Source organism: Anopheles merus, chromosome 3R, assembly GCF_017562075.2.
Source record: "Anopheles merus strain MAF chromosome 3R, AmerM5.1, whole genome shotgun sequence".
Classification (NCBI taxonomy): domain Eukaryota; kingdom Metazoa; phylum Arthropoda; class Insecta; order Diptera; family Culicidae; genus Anopheles; species Anopheles merus.
In genome coordinates this window covers 47,972,018-47,989,556 of record NC_054084.1, presented here as the reverse complement: position 1 = coordinate 47,989,556, position 17,539 = coordinate 47,972,018, and the positions used below count along the sequence as shown (strand labels likewise).

The following is a 17,539-nucleotide window of genomic DNA, read 5'->3' as shown; positions in this document are numbered from 1 at the left end:
AGCTAGACCGTGCGATTATTTTGTTAAAAGAAGAGTAAAAAAAACAAGGAATGTACATATTTTAATTTGTGCATAGATGTGAATTGTGTTTTGAGCCGTAAAAATTTGAAGATTTGAGTAAAATTTTTGATTGCTTAAAATAAAAACTTTGTTTTTTTTTTGTCTCGACAGTATCAAATCACAATTATTTTGTTTACATGTTCTCTTGTTTCAGGATCAGGTTAAATCGAAGGATTGAATGTACACTTCGTAAATAATATTGGACTTGTTACTTTGTAATGAAGAAGCAAAACTCGATCTTTTTCATTCATTCATTCAACATGTTGTTTCAACATTATTTACTTAACACATTGTGCGCCACGCCTATCCCTAGAGGCGGGAACTGGACCGTCGGTTCATGCCCGAAGTCCGTAGGGCTCGAAACCGAACAGAAGCATCGTGTGTGTTTTTTTTAATTTTATCTTTATTGTCTAATTTGAGCTTGGTTCGTGTTTTATATACTGCATAAACCATAGTCATAATGATAAAATCCATGAATACTATCAAATGTAGGAGAAAACTAAAATACACTCGACTAAAGCGTGAAATTGTGATCCATTTCCCGTCACTCGAATCTTTAGCTGCTCCCGATTTTTATAGCCCCGAGGAGGTTGATTCAGTTTTGTAAAACGGATCTAGCTTCCGTTTCCTCAAATTACAAACCAATTTCAGCTAACCAGTGGCGGATCTAACGGTAGGCGGACTAGGCGGTTGCCAGGGGCACCGCTGATTTAGGGGCCCCGTAGATCGCCATTCTATAGTATGCCGTATGGACAGAGTACAAGTGACAAGGGCCCCCGGAAGGAAAGCCCCCGTTGCTGGCGAATCATTTGCACCCCCCCCCCCCCACCCCCGTCAGCAAAAATTTTAGAGCATGTGACTGATGATCGAAGGGGCCCCCGACGGCATTTCAAGTTGACTGTTCAATCTCCCAACAGCAAGTTTAGTGCCGCTACCTACCCCCTCCCCACCCCCCCCCCCCACCACCAACCCCTAAACAACATTTACCATGTACAGGGGGCCTTAATTCGTCTTTCCGCCTAGGACCCCCAATACCCTTAATCCGTCACTGCAGCTAACCGTGTGATATACTGGTATGTTATGTTTTACATCATCATCTTTCTGTTTTGGGTTTTGGATGGTTTCCATTGTTTTTATCGTTCCCATAATTCATTGGGGAAAATTTTGGAGTAACACTAAAGTTAATTTGATCATTATTATTACTTTTTATTGGTACAATGTCAACAAACAAAACATGACTCTATTAGAACACATCTATTAGAAATGGTGTAAAAAATTGTGAGACGGACATTATATTTTTTACATGGAATATCCAGTATTGATATGCATCTGCATCTATGCTTTTATCCTCTAACATTGTTCCTCTTTTATTTTTTCAAAACTTTTGAGTGCATTTTTTTCGTTTATCTTTAGAAAGGAGCTGGTATGCGAGCCACCCAATGTGCAAACGCTCATTAAAATGATAAAATAACGTGTTAGTATTACGAAATGATTGACAGGATTACGTAAGGATTGTACATCTAACAAATCAATTATCTCTTCTGTGCTCAGTCTAAAAGGTTGATTTCACTGTAATTGAAACAGTAGAAATTTGATTTTCTTCGAACATCAATTTGTAATTTGTGTGTGTTTGATAATAACGGTAGCATCACTGATTTTAGTTGATTGAAACTGTTTACAGTGACAATGACACTTTATACAGATTTAGCGAATTGAGATGAACAGAAGCTGGTGATAGTGAAACCTATTTCAGCCATCAAATTGTAATAAATATTCGATTTATTGTACATGCTATCCAGATATACCAGGAGATATCTAAACGAATACATACCTAGAGTGCCTATTTCCCAGAGCACGATTCCAAACGCCCAAACGTCACTCTTGTTGGAGTATAGATTATCACGCATCGCCTCGATAGACAGCCAGCGTAATGGAACCTGGTGTGAAAAAGGGGAACGATATTATCACCCGGATTCAACACAATCACCGTGTAAGTGCGTCAAACGTTGACAGATGCGAAAGTGAGAATCGGTTCACAGTAAATTGAAGCTACTAACAATTGCCGATCGGTGGTTGGCATTTTGGATTGAATTGGCCGATGAATCAGATCAAAGTACCACAAAACAACAATACCTTTTTGTTTCTGGTGTTGACGTAAATCCCGGTGCGGGATAAACCGAAATCCGATATCTTTAGCGTTTTCCGCTCGTCGATCAGAATGTTTCGTGCCGCGAGATCACTGCAAAGTACACAGGATGAAGAGCAAAAGAAGGGATGGGGGGCGGGAAGAGAAAACAAGGGATTATTTTTTTTTTATTCAGGAGTAACGGTCCAAAAAGGCCGTATTGCTAAAACAAGGGATTATAATGGGTTAACAAGTACGAGATATACTCATAAAGAAAAATGAATTTATGATGAATTTTGTATTGTATTATCACTTTTCTTGTGAGTTTCGCTGTTTTTGTTCCTGATATTTTACTCCTACTTACCGGTGAGTGATATGAAGTCCCTCCAAATGCTCCATACCGAAGGCAATTTGTTTCGCAAAGTTATGCAACTCTTTATGGTCAAGTACATACTCGAGCGAGCAACTACCGATGGTGGAATTGTTATCCTCATCGCCCATGGTCCCGCTCAACGCGGTGTAGGTGGCTGTAAAGTTCGTGAAACAAAAATTCGGTTCACATTAACTCACTCGATCTCGGAATAATGTTTAGTAACCGAGTTAGCGTTTACATTATATGTTCGTTTTTTTTTCTGTCTGAGACATGGCATTTGGAGTGGTGTGAACATTGTAGTGAAAGACATGTCTGGAGTTATAAGGTAAGCTGTTGAGAGTTGAGATCTTGCTAAATGGATGAAGCCTTCTGATAAAAAGCCGGTCGATTTTAACGACAGGAAAACAAAGAACAAAAAGTGGGACTCTTTACCCAGAAATAAATGGATTATTTTTATTCAGGCATTTCAACGTAAATTTACTCTTCCTACAGTGTGGTCGCTTGAGTATTTTAATCTAGTTGCATTTTACCTGGATTACAATCGCTCGAGTATTAAGTCGAAGTGAAGCAGTGTGCTTTTTTGTTTGAATTTTACTACAACCATTTATGAACGCCGTGTGAAGTATGTTACTAGATGTGGCACAGCAGTTTAATGTGTATTTTTATTATTTTCCATGTAATATCCTAACATTTATTTTTATTTTCGAGGCTGATATCACATATTCAATAGCCGAAATTTGTTTTTCTGCGAACTTCAATTTGTAAGTTATTTCTTTTCTTACTTTCCACAACTATCTGGCTGCTAGAACAACGCAAAGTATCGTAAATCAAATAATGATATTTGCCGAAATAATGATATTTAAATTTTTAGTAATTATGTGCCATACAATAAACCTCTCTAACAAGATGCATGTCACGCATAGAGCCACCCGCATCCGTTGGGTTCGGCTTTCCTTCCTTTTGGTAAACCAATTAGTCAGAAATAACCAAACCCATTAAAGGATAAGGCCGATGTAATGTGAGGCGTGGGAAATGTGGTAAGAATGTTAATCAAATGACAACGCTTCAGATAGCAATGTTGTGTAGCGTTCCAAAATATACGCATACTTACTCTCCGTCACAGAAGGGCGTGTAGTTGTATCGGTTTGCGTGATGTAGGATGCGTCTGAGTTGGAGCTGCTGTTGTAAAGAAATCATGTTGATACATTGGTTTTTTGTAGTAAATTTTTCCTTTCCTTTGTCGCCCCCATTAACTTACGATGTGTGCAATAGATCTAAGTATTTCACCATCGGGCCAAATATATTGTTCCCCGGAGCAGTGTTTAGCCCCGCGTTGGCATTCTCCAACTGTGTTCCTATGTCCAGCTGATGAACTTTTGCTAAGTGTTTGGCTCGTATTTTCCGTAGATATTCCAGCTGTGAAACATAGTGGGAAGAGGTGAAGTAAAGACTGCATATTACAAAGCGATTAACGAGCTAATAACACGGGCGTGTACTGTACCAGATCGCCGCAGCCAACGTATTCCATTATCATTGTAAGCGGCTCTTTGATGGTACAGCAACCGAGCAGTGCAACGATATTGGGATGTTTTCCGACCTTTTTCATCATGGTGATTTCATCGAGAAATTCGTCAAACTCATCGCTGGATGAGCATTCTACAACGGGAATTGGGATATTGGAAAAATATCAAATGACGGTGATCCGAATGAACTGTATTAACTTGTCAAATCCATACTGTTGGTAGCATGTTCTTGGCATCAATGCACTATTAACAACAGTTTGAATAAACTTACTTTTCAACTGTTTAATTGCAACTATTTTTGGCCCACTAAAACCAGGTAATTTAATAGCGCTAGCCATGAAAACGCGTCCGAACGCTCCTTTTCCTATCTCGCGTCCAATCCGGAGACAGGAATGGGGAACTTCCAAATAGTCAGCATCACCTCTTGCTCGGGCATTCTGGAAAATAATGAGTGCAGTATGTAATGCGGCTTTAGTAGATGTGTTATTAAACATTAGTTGCTAGTAATTGGATTGTACAATATTTCACAAAGCGCTTAAAATAATGTTAAACTTCAAACAATTATTATACAACGACAGAGGCAGCGGACGTATAACATGTTATCAGGAAATTGTATAGAAAATAGCTTATTAAATAGCGATTCGACGAGGGAGTTTTTGTATCAACGTCGTTTATTCGGTTCTTCAAATGCCCATGAAGTGTTATATGCGCCAAGCATTGTATGATTTTGAAATAACTATTAAAAAGTAGTGTGTACAAATTTAACAAAACTTTAATAAGATATGTTTACATATTAACCCTTGAACTATTAGGAAAAGCAGGATTTGCGAACGATGATATTATGGCAATCTTCTTCTTCTATTTGGCGTAAACGTCCTACACGGACATGCCGGCCTATACAGGCTTTCGAGACTTAATTCAATACCACGTAGCCGGATAGTCAATCCTTGCTACGGGGAAACAGTCCATTCTAGGTCTGAACCCATGACAGGCGTTGAGTCGTTCGAGTTGACGATTGTACCACGGGACTGAATCCAAATCGAAATTATGGCAATGGTGCCAAAAAATAAGAGAATGAAGATAGGTTATACCTGTTGGGCCTAAAACTCGCTTCCGTGGCATTACTCGGAAATAAGAATTGAAAAATACTTCATCGCCATTATTTTATTTATCCACATACACCCTCCCCACACGACAAATGAAACAAAACGGAAAACAAAACAACTACACGAGAAAAAATCACTGAATGGATTAATACTTCTGTCTTTCAACATTTATGTCTCTGATATACCGGCCATGAAAAATTTCGTCATCTTCTAAACAATCAAGAGCAAAAGTAAAATCACTAAACATTGAACTAAGAAAATACGGTAAATGATGATGAAAATGCAGCCTACACAATAATGATGCAAACCCTGAGGTGGTTTTCTTGACAAGATACAAAGCTTGTAGGATGTCAAAATAAATGATTTAAAATATTAATAACGCCAAGCCTCATGCTCTGACAACGCAGCTCAATTGACTTACCGTACACCCGCTTTATCCAACCACCACAATGACAACGCTGAGTATTTAAGCTGCTATTATCAAAACGTTAGAGGTTTGCGCACTAAAACAAAAGAATTTCACCTAGCTGTATCGGAGGCTGACTTCGACCTTATCGCCCTCACGGAAACTTGGCTTGTTGACAACATTCCATCTGCTCTTCTCTTCAACAACAACTTCTCTGTTTACCGCTGTGATCGCTCTCTCAGCGGCTCTAGCTCTCGCGGTGGTGGTGTTTTGCTAGCCATTTCTAACGCATACGAGTCGATAGAATTACCTTCCCGTGATCGTTCTCTCGAGTATATTTGTGTGCGTGTCACCTGCAATAACGCACATCTGTACGTCATGGTAGTATACATTCCACCGCAGCTTAGCTCCGAGATATCGACTCTTCGCTCTCTACATGATTGTATCAGCGGCTTCACTCTCACACTGAAGCCTTCGGATCTGCTGTTTGTTATTGGCGATTTCAATCAGCCTAGCATAAGTTGGTCCACAGCTGATCCTTCGTCCTCGCCAGCATACTCATCAATCACGCGCTATGAACCAACTGCGCGCTCACTGGCCAACAACACCTTTGTGGATGGATTTAAATTTAACGGATTAGTGCAACTTAATCACATCAATAATTCGCACGGACGCATGCTTGACCTGGTCTACGCTAACAATGCTGCAGCTAAATTGTGTTCGCCTGTCTTTCCAAGTGTTGTTCCGCTTGTACCTCTTGACTCCTACCACCCGGCGTTTGACTTCAATATACGTATTAACTCGTCGACCCGACGCAATTCGACGACTCGACAAAACTCGACGACAACCGCATTTTATCGTTATAACTTTGCTAAAGCTGACTATGTGAAACTGAACGACATAATATCAATGTTTAACAATAGCTTTCATTTTTCCAATTTTGTTTCACTTGACGAAGCAGTATGTTCATTCTCGTCCTTCATGCTGCAAGCCTTTGTTGTATGCGTCCCAGTTCAGCGTCCTAAACCTAACCCCCCATGGGCGGACCGCACACTCAAACGACTCAAACGTGTAAAAAGAGCTGCTTATCGTCACTACCAAACGCGCCGCTGCCAAAGATCTCGCTCGATCTACTTTGACACGCACTCTTTATACTGCAGCTATAACAGGTTTCGATATCGCAGATTTTTGAGTAAAATCCAACGTAACCTCTGCAGGTGGCCTGACTCGTTTTGGCGCTTCTACAACAGCGAAACAAAATCCACGCATACACCGAAATCCATTACGTACAAAGGAGCAACAAGTGCCAACACTAATGAAATGTGCAATCTCTTCGCGGATCGCTTCGCAGATTGCTTTTCACCGGCCATGAATGATACCGATACCATTGATGCTGCTCTCGTCAACACTCCGGCTGGCGCAATTAACATGAGCACTCCTTTCATCGACAATGAGATCGTTTTATCTGCCCTAGCGCAACTAAAGCCTTTCTTCGCTTCTGGACCCGACGGAATTCCTTCTACCGTGCTGAAACGCTGTCAAACGACAGTAGCACCTATCCTTGCACAATTGTTCAATGCATCGCTAGCCAATGGCTACTTTCCCAAAACATGGAGGAAATCTTGGATGGTTCCTATTTACAAAAAGGGCGACAGGACAGATGCCATCAACTACCGGGATATTACATCTTTGTGTGCCATTGCCAAGGTGTTCGAACTAGTGATATACAAACATCTGCTACATGCATGCCGCAGCTACCTAAGCCCGTATCAACATGGATTCGTGCCAAAAAAGTCGACTACCACGAACCTGGTTGAATTTGTAACCTATTGCACTAGTCAAATTGATGCCAAAGCTCAAGTCGATGCAATTTATACAGATCTGAAAGCAGCATTCGACTCTCTTCCGCACGCAATTCTTCTCGCTAAACTCGATAAGCTAGGAGTTCCCAGCTCGCTCGTACAGTGGCTTAAGTCTTACCTAATTAATCGCACATACATCGTGAAAATTGATAAGCACATCTCCAAAGAAATAGTCAGCAGCTCGGGTGTGCCACAAGAAAGCAATATTGGCCCGCTTCTCTTCATATTGTTTATCAACGATGTTACCCTCGCTTTACCTCCCGACAGTATCAGTCTGTTTGCCGACGACGCAAAAATTTTTGCGCCTATTCACAACACAGGTGATTGTACATTCCTGCAAGACTGTATCGAAATTTTCTGTTCGTGGTGCAACTATCTGCATCGAGAAATGCTACTGTGTGTCTTTTAGTCGATGCAGGAGCCCAGTGACTGGGACCTACTTCATGGACGGCACTGCAGTTAATCGACAGAATCATGCCAAAGACCTGGGCGTTCTGCTTGACTCTAGTTTGAACTTTAAACAGCATATCGATGACGTTGTAGCCAGAGGAAATCAATTACTTGGCGTGGTTATCCGGACAACTAATGAATTCCGCAACCCCATGTGCATCAAAGCTGTGTACAACTGCATCGTTCGTTCGGTTCTGGAATATTCGTGCGTAGTCTGGAGCCCAACTACCGCTTCTTCAATTGCTCGACTCGAGGCGATTCAACGTAAGCTCACGAGATATGCCCTACGCCTACTTCCCTGGCAGGATCGCAATAATCTTCCTCCGTATGCTGCGCGGTGCCGTCTTCTAGGCCTTGAACCTCTTTCGGTTAAAAGACGCAATGCACGATGCTCTTTCATCGCTGGATTGCTAAATGGCTCTATCGACTCATCGCCTTTGTTGCATCGAGTCGATATCTATGCACCATCCCGAACACTTAGGTCTAGAGAAACTCTACGGCTCGCTCAACCCCGTTCCAGTGCTGGTCGGTCTGACCCTATGTTCCGCATGTCGGCTGTCTTCAACACTGTCTCGGATTGCTTCGACTTTGACATCTCAACTCAGTGCTTCAAGGAACGTCTCCGGCTTTTGCCGTGGCCGCAGTGAATTGCGATGTAAATCTAATTTTTGCTATGTATTTTTTTCTCAATTGAACTGTTACATCTTAATTAGGCCATACGGCCCGTTGAAGATTAAATAAATAATAATAATAATAATAATAATAATAATAATAATAAACGTCCAACATAAATGGCATCGAATTGTAGATTTGCACATAATAAATCACACACCAATATTAATTTACATATCGACAGTATATGTTACCAAATGCCAAATGAGACCTCTTTTCTTCTCTTTTTATCTCTTTTTACGCCCCTAACCGTGTTCTTCGTAATCGTCCTCCCCTACTGATCCCATCCCGCCGAACAGCAGTGGCCGTCAATTCAAATGTGTATCCTCTATATTTGTTTTCAACCTTCGCTTATCCTCTTTCCGATCCCGCCTAAGAACCCTCCATAATCCCGTGCTGCCTTGATTTTTGTTAGGTAAGGAACATAGGTAATAAGTATTACAGTAGAACGTCGATTATCCGGGGGCGAATTAACCGGCGGGCGGCTTAACCGTGCGCATAAATGTGACAGCTGTTCAAACGTACAGCGAACATTTGCAGCGATAGTCGAGTGGGTAACCCGATTTTTGTGCAGCTCTGTTGTGTCTAAGGGTATTTTCGAAAATCATTTTTGTTCATGAAAAATCGTTAAACCTATACAGGTGTCCCCCGAGATACGACTGTATTTGGGACCGAAAAAATGTCCCAAAGCAAGGCGTAAGTCGAAAAAGACGTATGTTGAATATTTATGAATATAAAGTTTATAACCGAAGTTGAAGAGTTGGACTCTATGATATCGTGTATTTTATTCAAAATAATGTTCGATAATGTAATAATTATATTTTAGAAGCCGTACAGTATACATATATTCAAGATCGGGTAGTTGTGGAATCTTTGGAAATGTGTGTATAACGGTTATCAGCCCAGAAATTCAAAAAAAATACATCAATTTCTTGTCAATGACAACTTTTAACTGTCAAAATCAAAATCGTCGTATCTGCGAATCGTCGTAACTCGAGGGGGTCGTAACTCGGGGGACGCCTGTAGTTATAGATTAAAATAATATTTTACTAACGATTAATCGGTTGATTGAAGATGAATGAATCATAAAACTAGTGAATTTTATTATTTTTTATATGAATTTGACATTTCTTGGACCATTATCTGTGCAAAACTATATTCAACAACAAATTAATAGATTTACCAAAATAATCTTGATTAGGTTGGTACAGTTTTTAAATATTGTATGATTTTTAATGAAGATTTAAAATTAGAATCTCAATTCAATGGTCTCATACAACTTTCGTTCCAAATAACAAACTCTGCCTAAATATAATAAGTAATAAATCATAAAAGCATGAACAGAAGAAATAAAACAGGAGTTTATCTTTTATGTTTCAACTATTTACAACATTTATTACACGTATTAAATAATACAAAACACAATACAATGCAGTATGGGGCCGCGCGCACGAGCCGCACCGTGAGCCCTACCGGGAACCCTGCTCGACCGGTAGCCTGTAACACACTCACTCTTCTGCGTTAGGTGCGCTCTGCACACACTTAGCGCGCATCGCTAAGTGCGGCGTAGTAGTGTGCGTGAGCGCAGTGTTCGGCACGTCTATCCACAACACTATCAATCATAAAAAAATGTATGGTCTACCAATCTTGTACACAAATTAACAATATACCATATGCTTTTAGACCAGGGGTGTCTAAAGCACGGCCCGCGGGCCGCATGAGGCCCTCGAGAGCCTATAATGCGGCCTGCGATAATGTTATAAAGGATAATACAGTGGCCGGCAAAATAAAGTGGCCACTACTTATAATTTTACATTTTTTAATTTTTTCTGGCAAAAATGAAGTTATTGTACTGCTTTATTTTTTGAAACATTGTTTGTGATATGCTTAAGAATGCGCAGTACCATAGCATAACAAAAATGAGAAGTTTGCTTCAAGAAAAAATATTTTTTCCAAAATTTATAAAAATCACTACACCAAAATAAAGTACCCACTTTATTCATTCTACAGAAAATATTTTTATGAACAAATATAACACCCAACTTATAATTTATATGCGTTCCTCTCGCATTCTTTACATGTTCGTGGATCTTTGGCGTATTTTTTTTTCAATTTCTAAAGGTTTATCTAGTTCTGCATCTAGTTTTTGCATCTGATTCTTCTCAAGCATTATCAAGAGCATTAAATTTAAATTTATTTGTTTGTTACACCAGTTTTATCCACCTTCGCACCTATAATCTGCCACAAATTCTCGATGGCACCAAGATTTAGACTTTATGGAGGACATGCAAGGTGTTTTATACGATACTAGTTGAGAAATGTTTTTTGTATTGATTATGTGTGTTGAGATGTTAGCCTGTAGGAACATGTTTTTAGTTTCCAAAACACATTTTTTCCCAAAGTATTGATGAAGAATGTTAAAATAGGTATCAGCCATAGTTGTATTTTCGATTCATACCAGTTTTCCCGCTACTCCTAAAGATTAACACCCCCTAGCTATCACATTGCCATTTTCGTAATTTACTGTCCGTTAGATGTGGCGTCCTTCAAGGTCCTCGTCCGATCTACAGCAAGACTAACAAAGCCAATTGGCTTCAATATGATCAAGAACATGCAGATATATCGTTAAATTGTTGAAAAACTGATATTTGGACAGATGAGTCCAAATTAGAACTGATGTTCAAAAATATCTAGACGCGATCCAACAAACCAATATGTATGAAAAGTGCAATGTGATGACCAGGGAGGGGATTCCTATACGAGAAGTGGGGAGCATGGTTTAAATCGACGGCGTAATGAAAGCTAATACATATATAAGCATACTATGTGAATTTATCTGTTTTCTATGAAAAATACGGAGTAAGTAAATAAATTGATGTTACAACAAGAAGACGACTCAAGTTATACACGAAGATTTTTTTTAATCAAATCGAATAAAACTCCTTTAATTAAATTAATAATTAATAATTCAAATTTTTAATTTTTACTAAACCAAGATAAAAATCAAAAAGAAAAATCCAGAACTTTAAAATAATTAAAATAACTTTTAAATGCATTAAGTATTTTCTAGTCAAAACTAAATTTAAACGTTTGAATTACCAAAAGTAACGCGTAAATGGCCCTCAATAACTAAATTTACGCAGCAATGCGGCCAGCGAACTGAAAAGTTTGGAAACACCTGCTTTAGGCAATGGAGATTAGTCGGGACAATAAATGGCAATCGCGAATATGTGTATCCTTAATAAAAAAATCGATCTGAGCTACTAAACGATTATGGAATGTAAAGTAAAGTTACAAACAAATGAGAATTACATAACTAAGTCTGGAAAGCCTGTACAGACCGACATCTCTGCGTAGGAGGTATAGGTACGCCAAGTACGAGTAAATGTAAAATACTAATAATGCTACAATACGAACCAAGAGTACCCAGCAGTTTAAAGTAAAGAAAAAATACGTTTAAAGTAAAGAAAAAAACAGCAGTGCGCTTTTAAGCCAGGCTGTTTCCCTGTGTGTTTTGCACATACAGATGTATGGCGACCTCAATGTCGCACAGCTTACTAAGCTCGCCAAGTGTCGGTGCGCTGGCCATGTTCTAAGCACGGAAACGGACGACCCAGTCCGTAAAGTCTTTTTAGGCCGTAGAACAAGAACATAGGAGACATTAAGGCCGGGATAACGGATTGGCATACGAAAGCGCGAGACCGTGAGCAGATGGCAGATCCCTTTGATGATGGAAGGAGAAAGATTCACCATCAAACAATCGTTCCGTGGAAAGCTACTTGTTGAATGTTTTCCATAGTTTTTATTCTGTTGCTTCAAATTAAACAATCAAACCGTCAATAAATTATAGGACGCTTCCAAAACAATTTTTGGAAGCAAACCATACATCGTGAGACGAATCCAAAAACATTCGGGAAACAACCAAAACCCATGGAACATTCCTATAATGCAGGGAAAGTGTTAAAATATGGATTATGTGTTATACCAGAGCACCACAAAGCAAAAAAAAAAATGCAACTTGATCCATCCCTTCATCCAACACTACGTGTGTCTTCACAGCCAAAACCTGGGGAAAAGTAATCAAAAACTGAGACAAATATCCCACAAACAGTATATGAAATTATTTTTTATCCGTTTCGTTATGCAAACAAGTCCGAAAAAGTTCCTGCGACAAATAAACATGAAACAAATCATGTTGATAAAACAACATTTTGCAACAAAAATGTCCCCGCAACATGAGTTTACCAGTTCGTCGATACGATTTTCATTTTCATCGACCCGGGCCTTAGTATTCGTTGTACAGCGCCTACCACAACTATATAGACAAAACTTTTTCGCGATTTGCACAAAATCCGTAAGAGATGCATAGTGAATATAAGAATTGTGCAGGATACTATTTCACATCCGTTTATATTTTTTCAATTTTTTGAAAACATTTTTACACGGTTTATGTGAAAAAACAAACGTATGGTCGTAACATAATTATAAAGACACTTCGAAAAACAGGGTTTTTGTGCAAACTAACGCATTGAAAAATCGTTTAAAGTATAAATAACAAATTCTAGAAAAGTTTTACATAAACATATTTTTTTTTAACGATTTTAAAAAGAGTTTTTACAAGATTAAGAATAAAATAAGAATAATTATCAAAAAACATTAATAATTAATAATAATTGTCATTTAATTTTTCAAAGAATTTTGTTTTTGCGTATAATGATTGTTTTGAAAATACAAATCAAAATATGTTAAAATATTTTTTTTAAGTTCAAACACGGCATATTCTGCTAGAAAATATCTGTCAAACACACTTTTTCACTGAGATAGGGGAAGTCTAGCAGCCTGCTGCGAATTTTTTTCGAATAATTCAAGCTATCCATCGCTGAATGTATAGCAAAAATGTTTGCCAGCTATCTTTTGACAGGCCGAGATAAAAATCGTGTTTTTTTTCGTGTTTAAACATTAGTTATCGATTGTTTCCAAGTCCTAAATGTTCTAACGGTTGTGTATTGTGTATTGTCACACTTCCTTTGCAATTTGTATTTAGAAAAGTTGTTTACAGCCGTGAACAGAGCTTACTTTGACAGAAGTGATCGCATCACTAGAAAATGACATTACTTTCGTCGGTTTGTCGGTGGTATAAGTATTTCATTTTATAGTGACATGCTGTCTGTCTATGCAATGTTGATGGGATTGGAAATCGTGAAAGTAAAAGTCAATAAATGAAACATACAACAACTTTTTAGTTTTAATCCTGTATCTTCATCGTTTAAGCCAAATAAAAGAAAACCCGAAATTTATGTGTATGGACCTCTTTTCCTCTTATGATTGTAAGCTGAAATTTCAGCCTATCAGCTGTTTGCATCGTATAGCAGTTTTCGAGCAGCTATCTAAGTGAGTATAATATACAGGTGGGCTTACCCCAAGATGTATGTATTTAGAAGGTTAATTTTTATCACTTCTGCTTCTGAATGAAGATTTTAAAAGTATTTTTTGTGCATTGTTTAAGTTACCAGAAAGCCTGTTTGAGCAAATGTTTCACCGGTCCTGTAAAAAAATGTCGTTCAAATGTGATTATAAAAACAAGGTATGATACCAACACGCTATTTTTTGTGTATGGTGTTGAAATAATTTCAACCGCCAACTGCCAAACTCCATACAAAAAACTGGCTAGTATTGTGAAAGGACCCTATATCGGATTTGTGTGTGTGTGTTTTAATCATTATGTATCATTTGCTTTAAACATGTGGAGAACAGAAATGTCTCATTGTATGCTAATGTACTTACCAAAATGTCCATATCTATGTACAGTCTGTTTTCTTCCATTGCCACTTGTGGATGATGATCGCCACTGTAATTAAAATTATCAAAATACCAAAAACATGAACAACCAAGTTTGAAGCTCCATAATCGTAATAATATAGCGGTCTCGAAAAGGTTTTCAATGGTTTAAAATAACAGGTAGGATTATTTACACGTTGATTTAAGCTTGTTGGTTAAACTTCCCTCACTATTGAAGTTTAAATTTTTAGATCGATCGTAGTTTGAAGACCTCTGATATAAAACGTTATACATGAAGCAGTCAAGTTACCTGGAACGCACATAAACTCCTCTCCAATTATTAGCTTTCCAACGAAATTTTGTACGACGTTTGTAGTAGATGAATAAAGTGCTTGCCAATATTGTAACAGTAATAACCGCGACTAGCACACATATTACGGGTACCTTTTGAAGAAAGAAGAACCGGAAAACGCATACAAGAGTTACACAACGTCTTGCCGTGAAACTGGGCAGTATAACAAACAATACACCAGCAACTCACCAATATTGATGTAGAGGTAAGGTTCGGAGGAACTGTAAAACAAAACGATTAGTTTAATGAAATCAAATAATGTGGGACGCATGCTTACTTTTATAGGTAGGTATTATCCGTTCGCAGTAATTATTGCCGTCAATGAAAGAAGCAGTTAGCACGAAACTAGTGCTGGTAGTTGGTACGATCTCATCAACGAAGAATGTGTGGGTATTGGTGGCCATGGGATCTACGGAAACGGAGCAGAGTATTGCTCCGGTAATCTCTGAACGTATCCTTAGCATGCAATAGAAACAGTGAAAGCAAAACATACATCATTAGATCAGAGCGTTGGTGTTTGATTTGACCTTGCAAACCCTTACGCCAGTTGAAGTTGAACGATATCAGTTGACGATGGTTGTCTCCAGGTGATGGATTTTAAAGGACGCCATGTTACGATTATTTCAGATCCTTCGTGTCGACAACCAAGCAGAAAATCAGGAAACCTATTCAAACGCTCACAGTTACAGATGGTGTCGTTGGTACAGGTTCCTGGAAGCAAGCAACAAGCAATGAGATATTTGTTTTATTTAGCACTCTTCTGATAATTGGTCCCATAAGCTATACTAACTGTAGCCGAAGTATTGCATATTTTCTACAAAATACCTAATAACTATAAATCGTGTTCTAAAACATTGCTTTTAAGAAGCACGATCGCGAAAATTGTTTTACATTGCGAAAATGTGAAGAGGCCAGGCATACACAAGCAATCATTTTACAGACACTTTATTGGAAAATGATGATAAAAAAACAAAGGAGATGAATCGTGTTATAAATAAAGAAGCTTTTCATTCGAAGTTGTTATAACATTTTCTGCTGTTCTGTTATCTGGCTTTACTAAATTGGTGATCGGAGCCGCTCTTTTCTCCTCATATATTTCATAGAAGATTTTTTAAACTTTGTTTATCAATCAACGAAAAACTATACGAGCATTTTTTTTTTGGTTAATTAGGCTCTTTTGATAACCAAAGTTTGACGTTTACTGGAATATGTCACACGTTTTACAAAACACCAGGCGTCTCCATCAATGAACACAGCCAGATAAACAAACAGAAATATTGATTTTTAGGTTAAGGTTGTTGAGGCAAGATTTTAAATTTTGAAAACTAAAAAAAAGCGATTTGACGGTCCAATGGCATAGTCATCAATTTGCATTTATTAGCAATATGTTCTTTGTGAGTTCAAACCCTGGATGGATTGTGCCCCTTATACGTAGGACTGTTTATTATGCTATTATTAGTGAGTTTAACGTTAAACAGACTCAACGCCCGGGGGACCCGTTGGTAAAGGAACCCAAATGATTATAAGTATAACTTACATTTTCGTTTCAGGGATGGTGGGGGGGGAGGGGAAGGAGGCACATTATTATAACCGGTTAGGGCACGTTATTGTGCCGTTAAAATCAGCCTCAGATTTAAGGTACGTATTATTTATCATATGCTTTGGAAAGCTTAATGTATATTTGTTGCACAATGTATATGTTTAATCGCATAGTGGTGTTAATTTACTTCAAGCTGAAGCTAAAACAATGAAAATGTCCTATATTCTCTCTTTTTGGAAGGTTTTTTCCATTTAAAGTGGTTCTCATTAACAAGATTTATAAGGATGTAGTAGACAAATATATAATATATCAGCCTCGTCTAATCATGTGGGTCGTAAGTAATGAAAACCATAGGCTTACCTTTAGATCCACCAGTTGCGTTGGGCAGCTAGGACAAAAATGGAAAACAAAAACAGAATCATACAAACAAGAATGTTTGAATGTTAGGAGATATCACACGATACGATGTTAAACATACCCGCTTTTCGGCATCCGGAAGGGAAACTATGTTTCGGACATATCGCATCACCGGAAAAGAGAGTGTTGTTTAATAAACAAATGTATGGGTTACATATGCAAAGAAACTTAATGCGAATCATTTGCTCTTAGTTCATTACCAAGTATTGGTTGTGCAGTGCGTTCGCAGTCCCTGGTATCTATTACTTTTAGCTGAACAACGAAAATATACTTGCTGCCGATGAAATCGTTAATGTTAAAGCTGTGTGTATTCGATTCCACTGGAAGCATTATTTCTCTCATACTGGAGTGCTGACCACCCCAGGCAAGATCGTTGTTTGTTCCACGTCGGACGCTGCAATTTGTAGAGATTTCTGTATTTTTGATGCGATTCGAACCGTTTACCGGAAAATACCGTACCCAAGATATATGGCTTTTAGATTAACATTTTCCGGCAACTCAGTTTTATTGAAAGTACCGAGGGTCCAGCTAACGATGAGTTGATTAGTAGTAATTTTGATAATGGCTGATGTGTTGAGCAGTGCGGGCAAATGCTCAGCGTAGTGGCAGGAGCATAAGCCCTCTACACAGTCTGGCACCTCGATCACATCCGTCACTCTGATGGGTAAGTTTAATGTTTCTACCATTATCGAATATGTACAGTGCTGTTGGATTGGACACGTGTGTTTAAATACGCCATTCAGATCCGATGGTATTGTAACTTCCGTAGTTTCCTGATAGAAAACAATATGAATGTTAAGCATGTCCGTTTAATATTTCCTATGGTAAAGATTTTCCTGAGTATAAATGTATGTTTTCTATTGAAGTAAAAATTT

At 38.4% G+C, this 17,539-nt stretch overlaps 1 protein-coding gene and 1 long non-coding RNA gene across 5 annotated transcripts in view; one reads left to right on the top strand and one right to left on the bottom strand.

The window, feature by feature from the left end:
- The window catches only part of LOC121597709, a 45,668-nt gene that overhangs the window by 4,793 nt on the left and 23,336 nt on the right, over positions 1 to 17,539 (bottom strand). For 2 of the 4 annotated variants that reach the window (XM_041923715.1, XM_041923713.1), the window contains 16 exons: positions 17,124 to 17,437; positions 16,865 to 17,058; positions 16,726 to 16,751; positions 16,608 to 16,635; positions 15,250 to 15,418; positions 14,985 to 15,163; positions 14,897 to 14,928; positions 14,666 to 14,799; positions 14,362 to 14,425; positions 4,353 to 4,518; positions 4,060 to 4,214; positions 3,817 to 3,974; positions 3,670 to 3,737; positions 2,550 to 2,712; positions 2,194 to 2,299; positions 1,892 to 1,997 (listed from right to left, as the gene is read on the bottom strand). In XM_041923715.1, coding sequence (XP_041779649.1) covers positions 1,892 to 1,997; positions 2,194 to 2,299; positions 2,550 to 2,712; positions 3,670 to 3,737; positions 3,817 to 3,974; positions 4,060 to 4,214; positions 4,353 to 4,518; positions 14,362 to 14,425; positions 14,666 to 14,799; positions 14,897 to 14,928; positions 14,985 to 15,163; positions 15,250 to 15,418; positions 16,608 to 16,635; positions 16,726 to 16,751; positions 16,865 to 17,058; positions 17,124 to 17,437 — 2,062 coding nt within the window. Of the gene's footprint in view, positions 1 to 1,679; positions 1,805 to 1,891; positions 1,998 to 2,193; positions 2,300 to 2,549; positions 2,713 to 3,669; positions 3,738 to 3,816; positions 3,975 to 4,059; positions 4,215 to 4,352; positions 4,519 to 14,361; positions 14,426 to 14,665; positions 14,800 to 14,896; positions 14,929 to 14,984; positions 15,164 to 15,249; positions 15,419 to 16,607; positions 16,636 to 16,725; positions 16,752 to 16,864; positions 17,059 to 17,123; positions 17,438 to 17,539 lie in introns of those variants that run through there. The other 2 variants (XM_041923717.1, XM_041923716.1) reach the window with 2 other exon arrangements.
- LOC121597723 overlaps positions 16,287 to 17,539 on the top strand; it is a 34,594-nt gene continuing 33,341 nt past the window's right edge. Inside the window, exon 1 of the long non-coding RNA XR_006005454.1 lies at positions 16,287 to 16,345. This is a non-coding gene — a long non-coding RNA (uncharacterized LOC121597723). The remainder of the gene's footprint in view (positions 16,346 to 17,539) is intronic.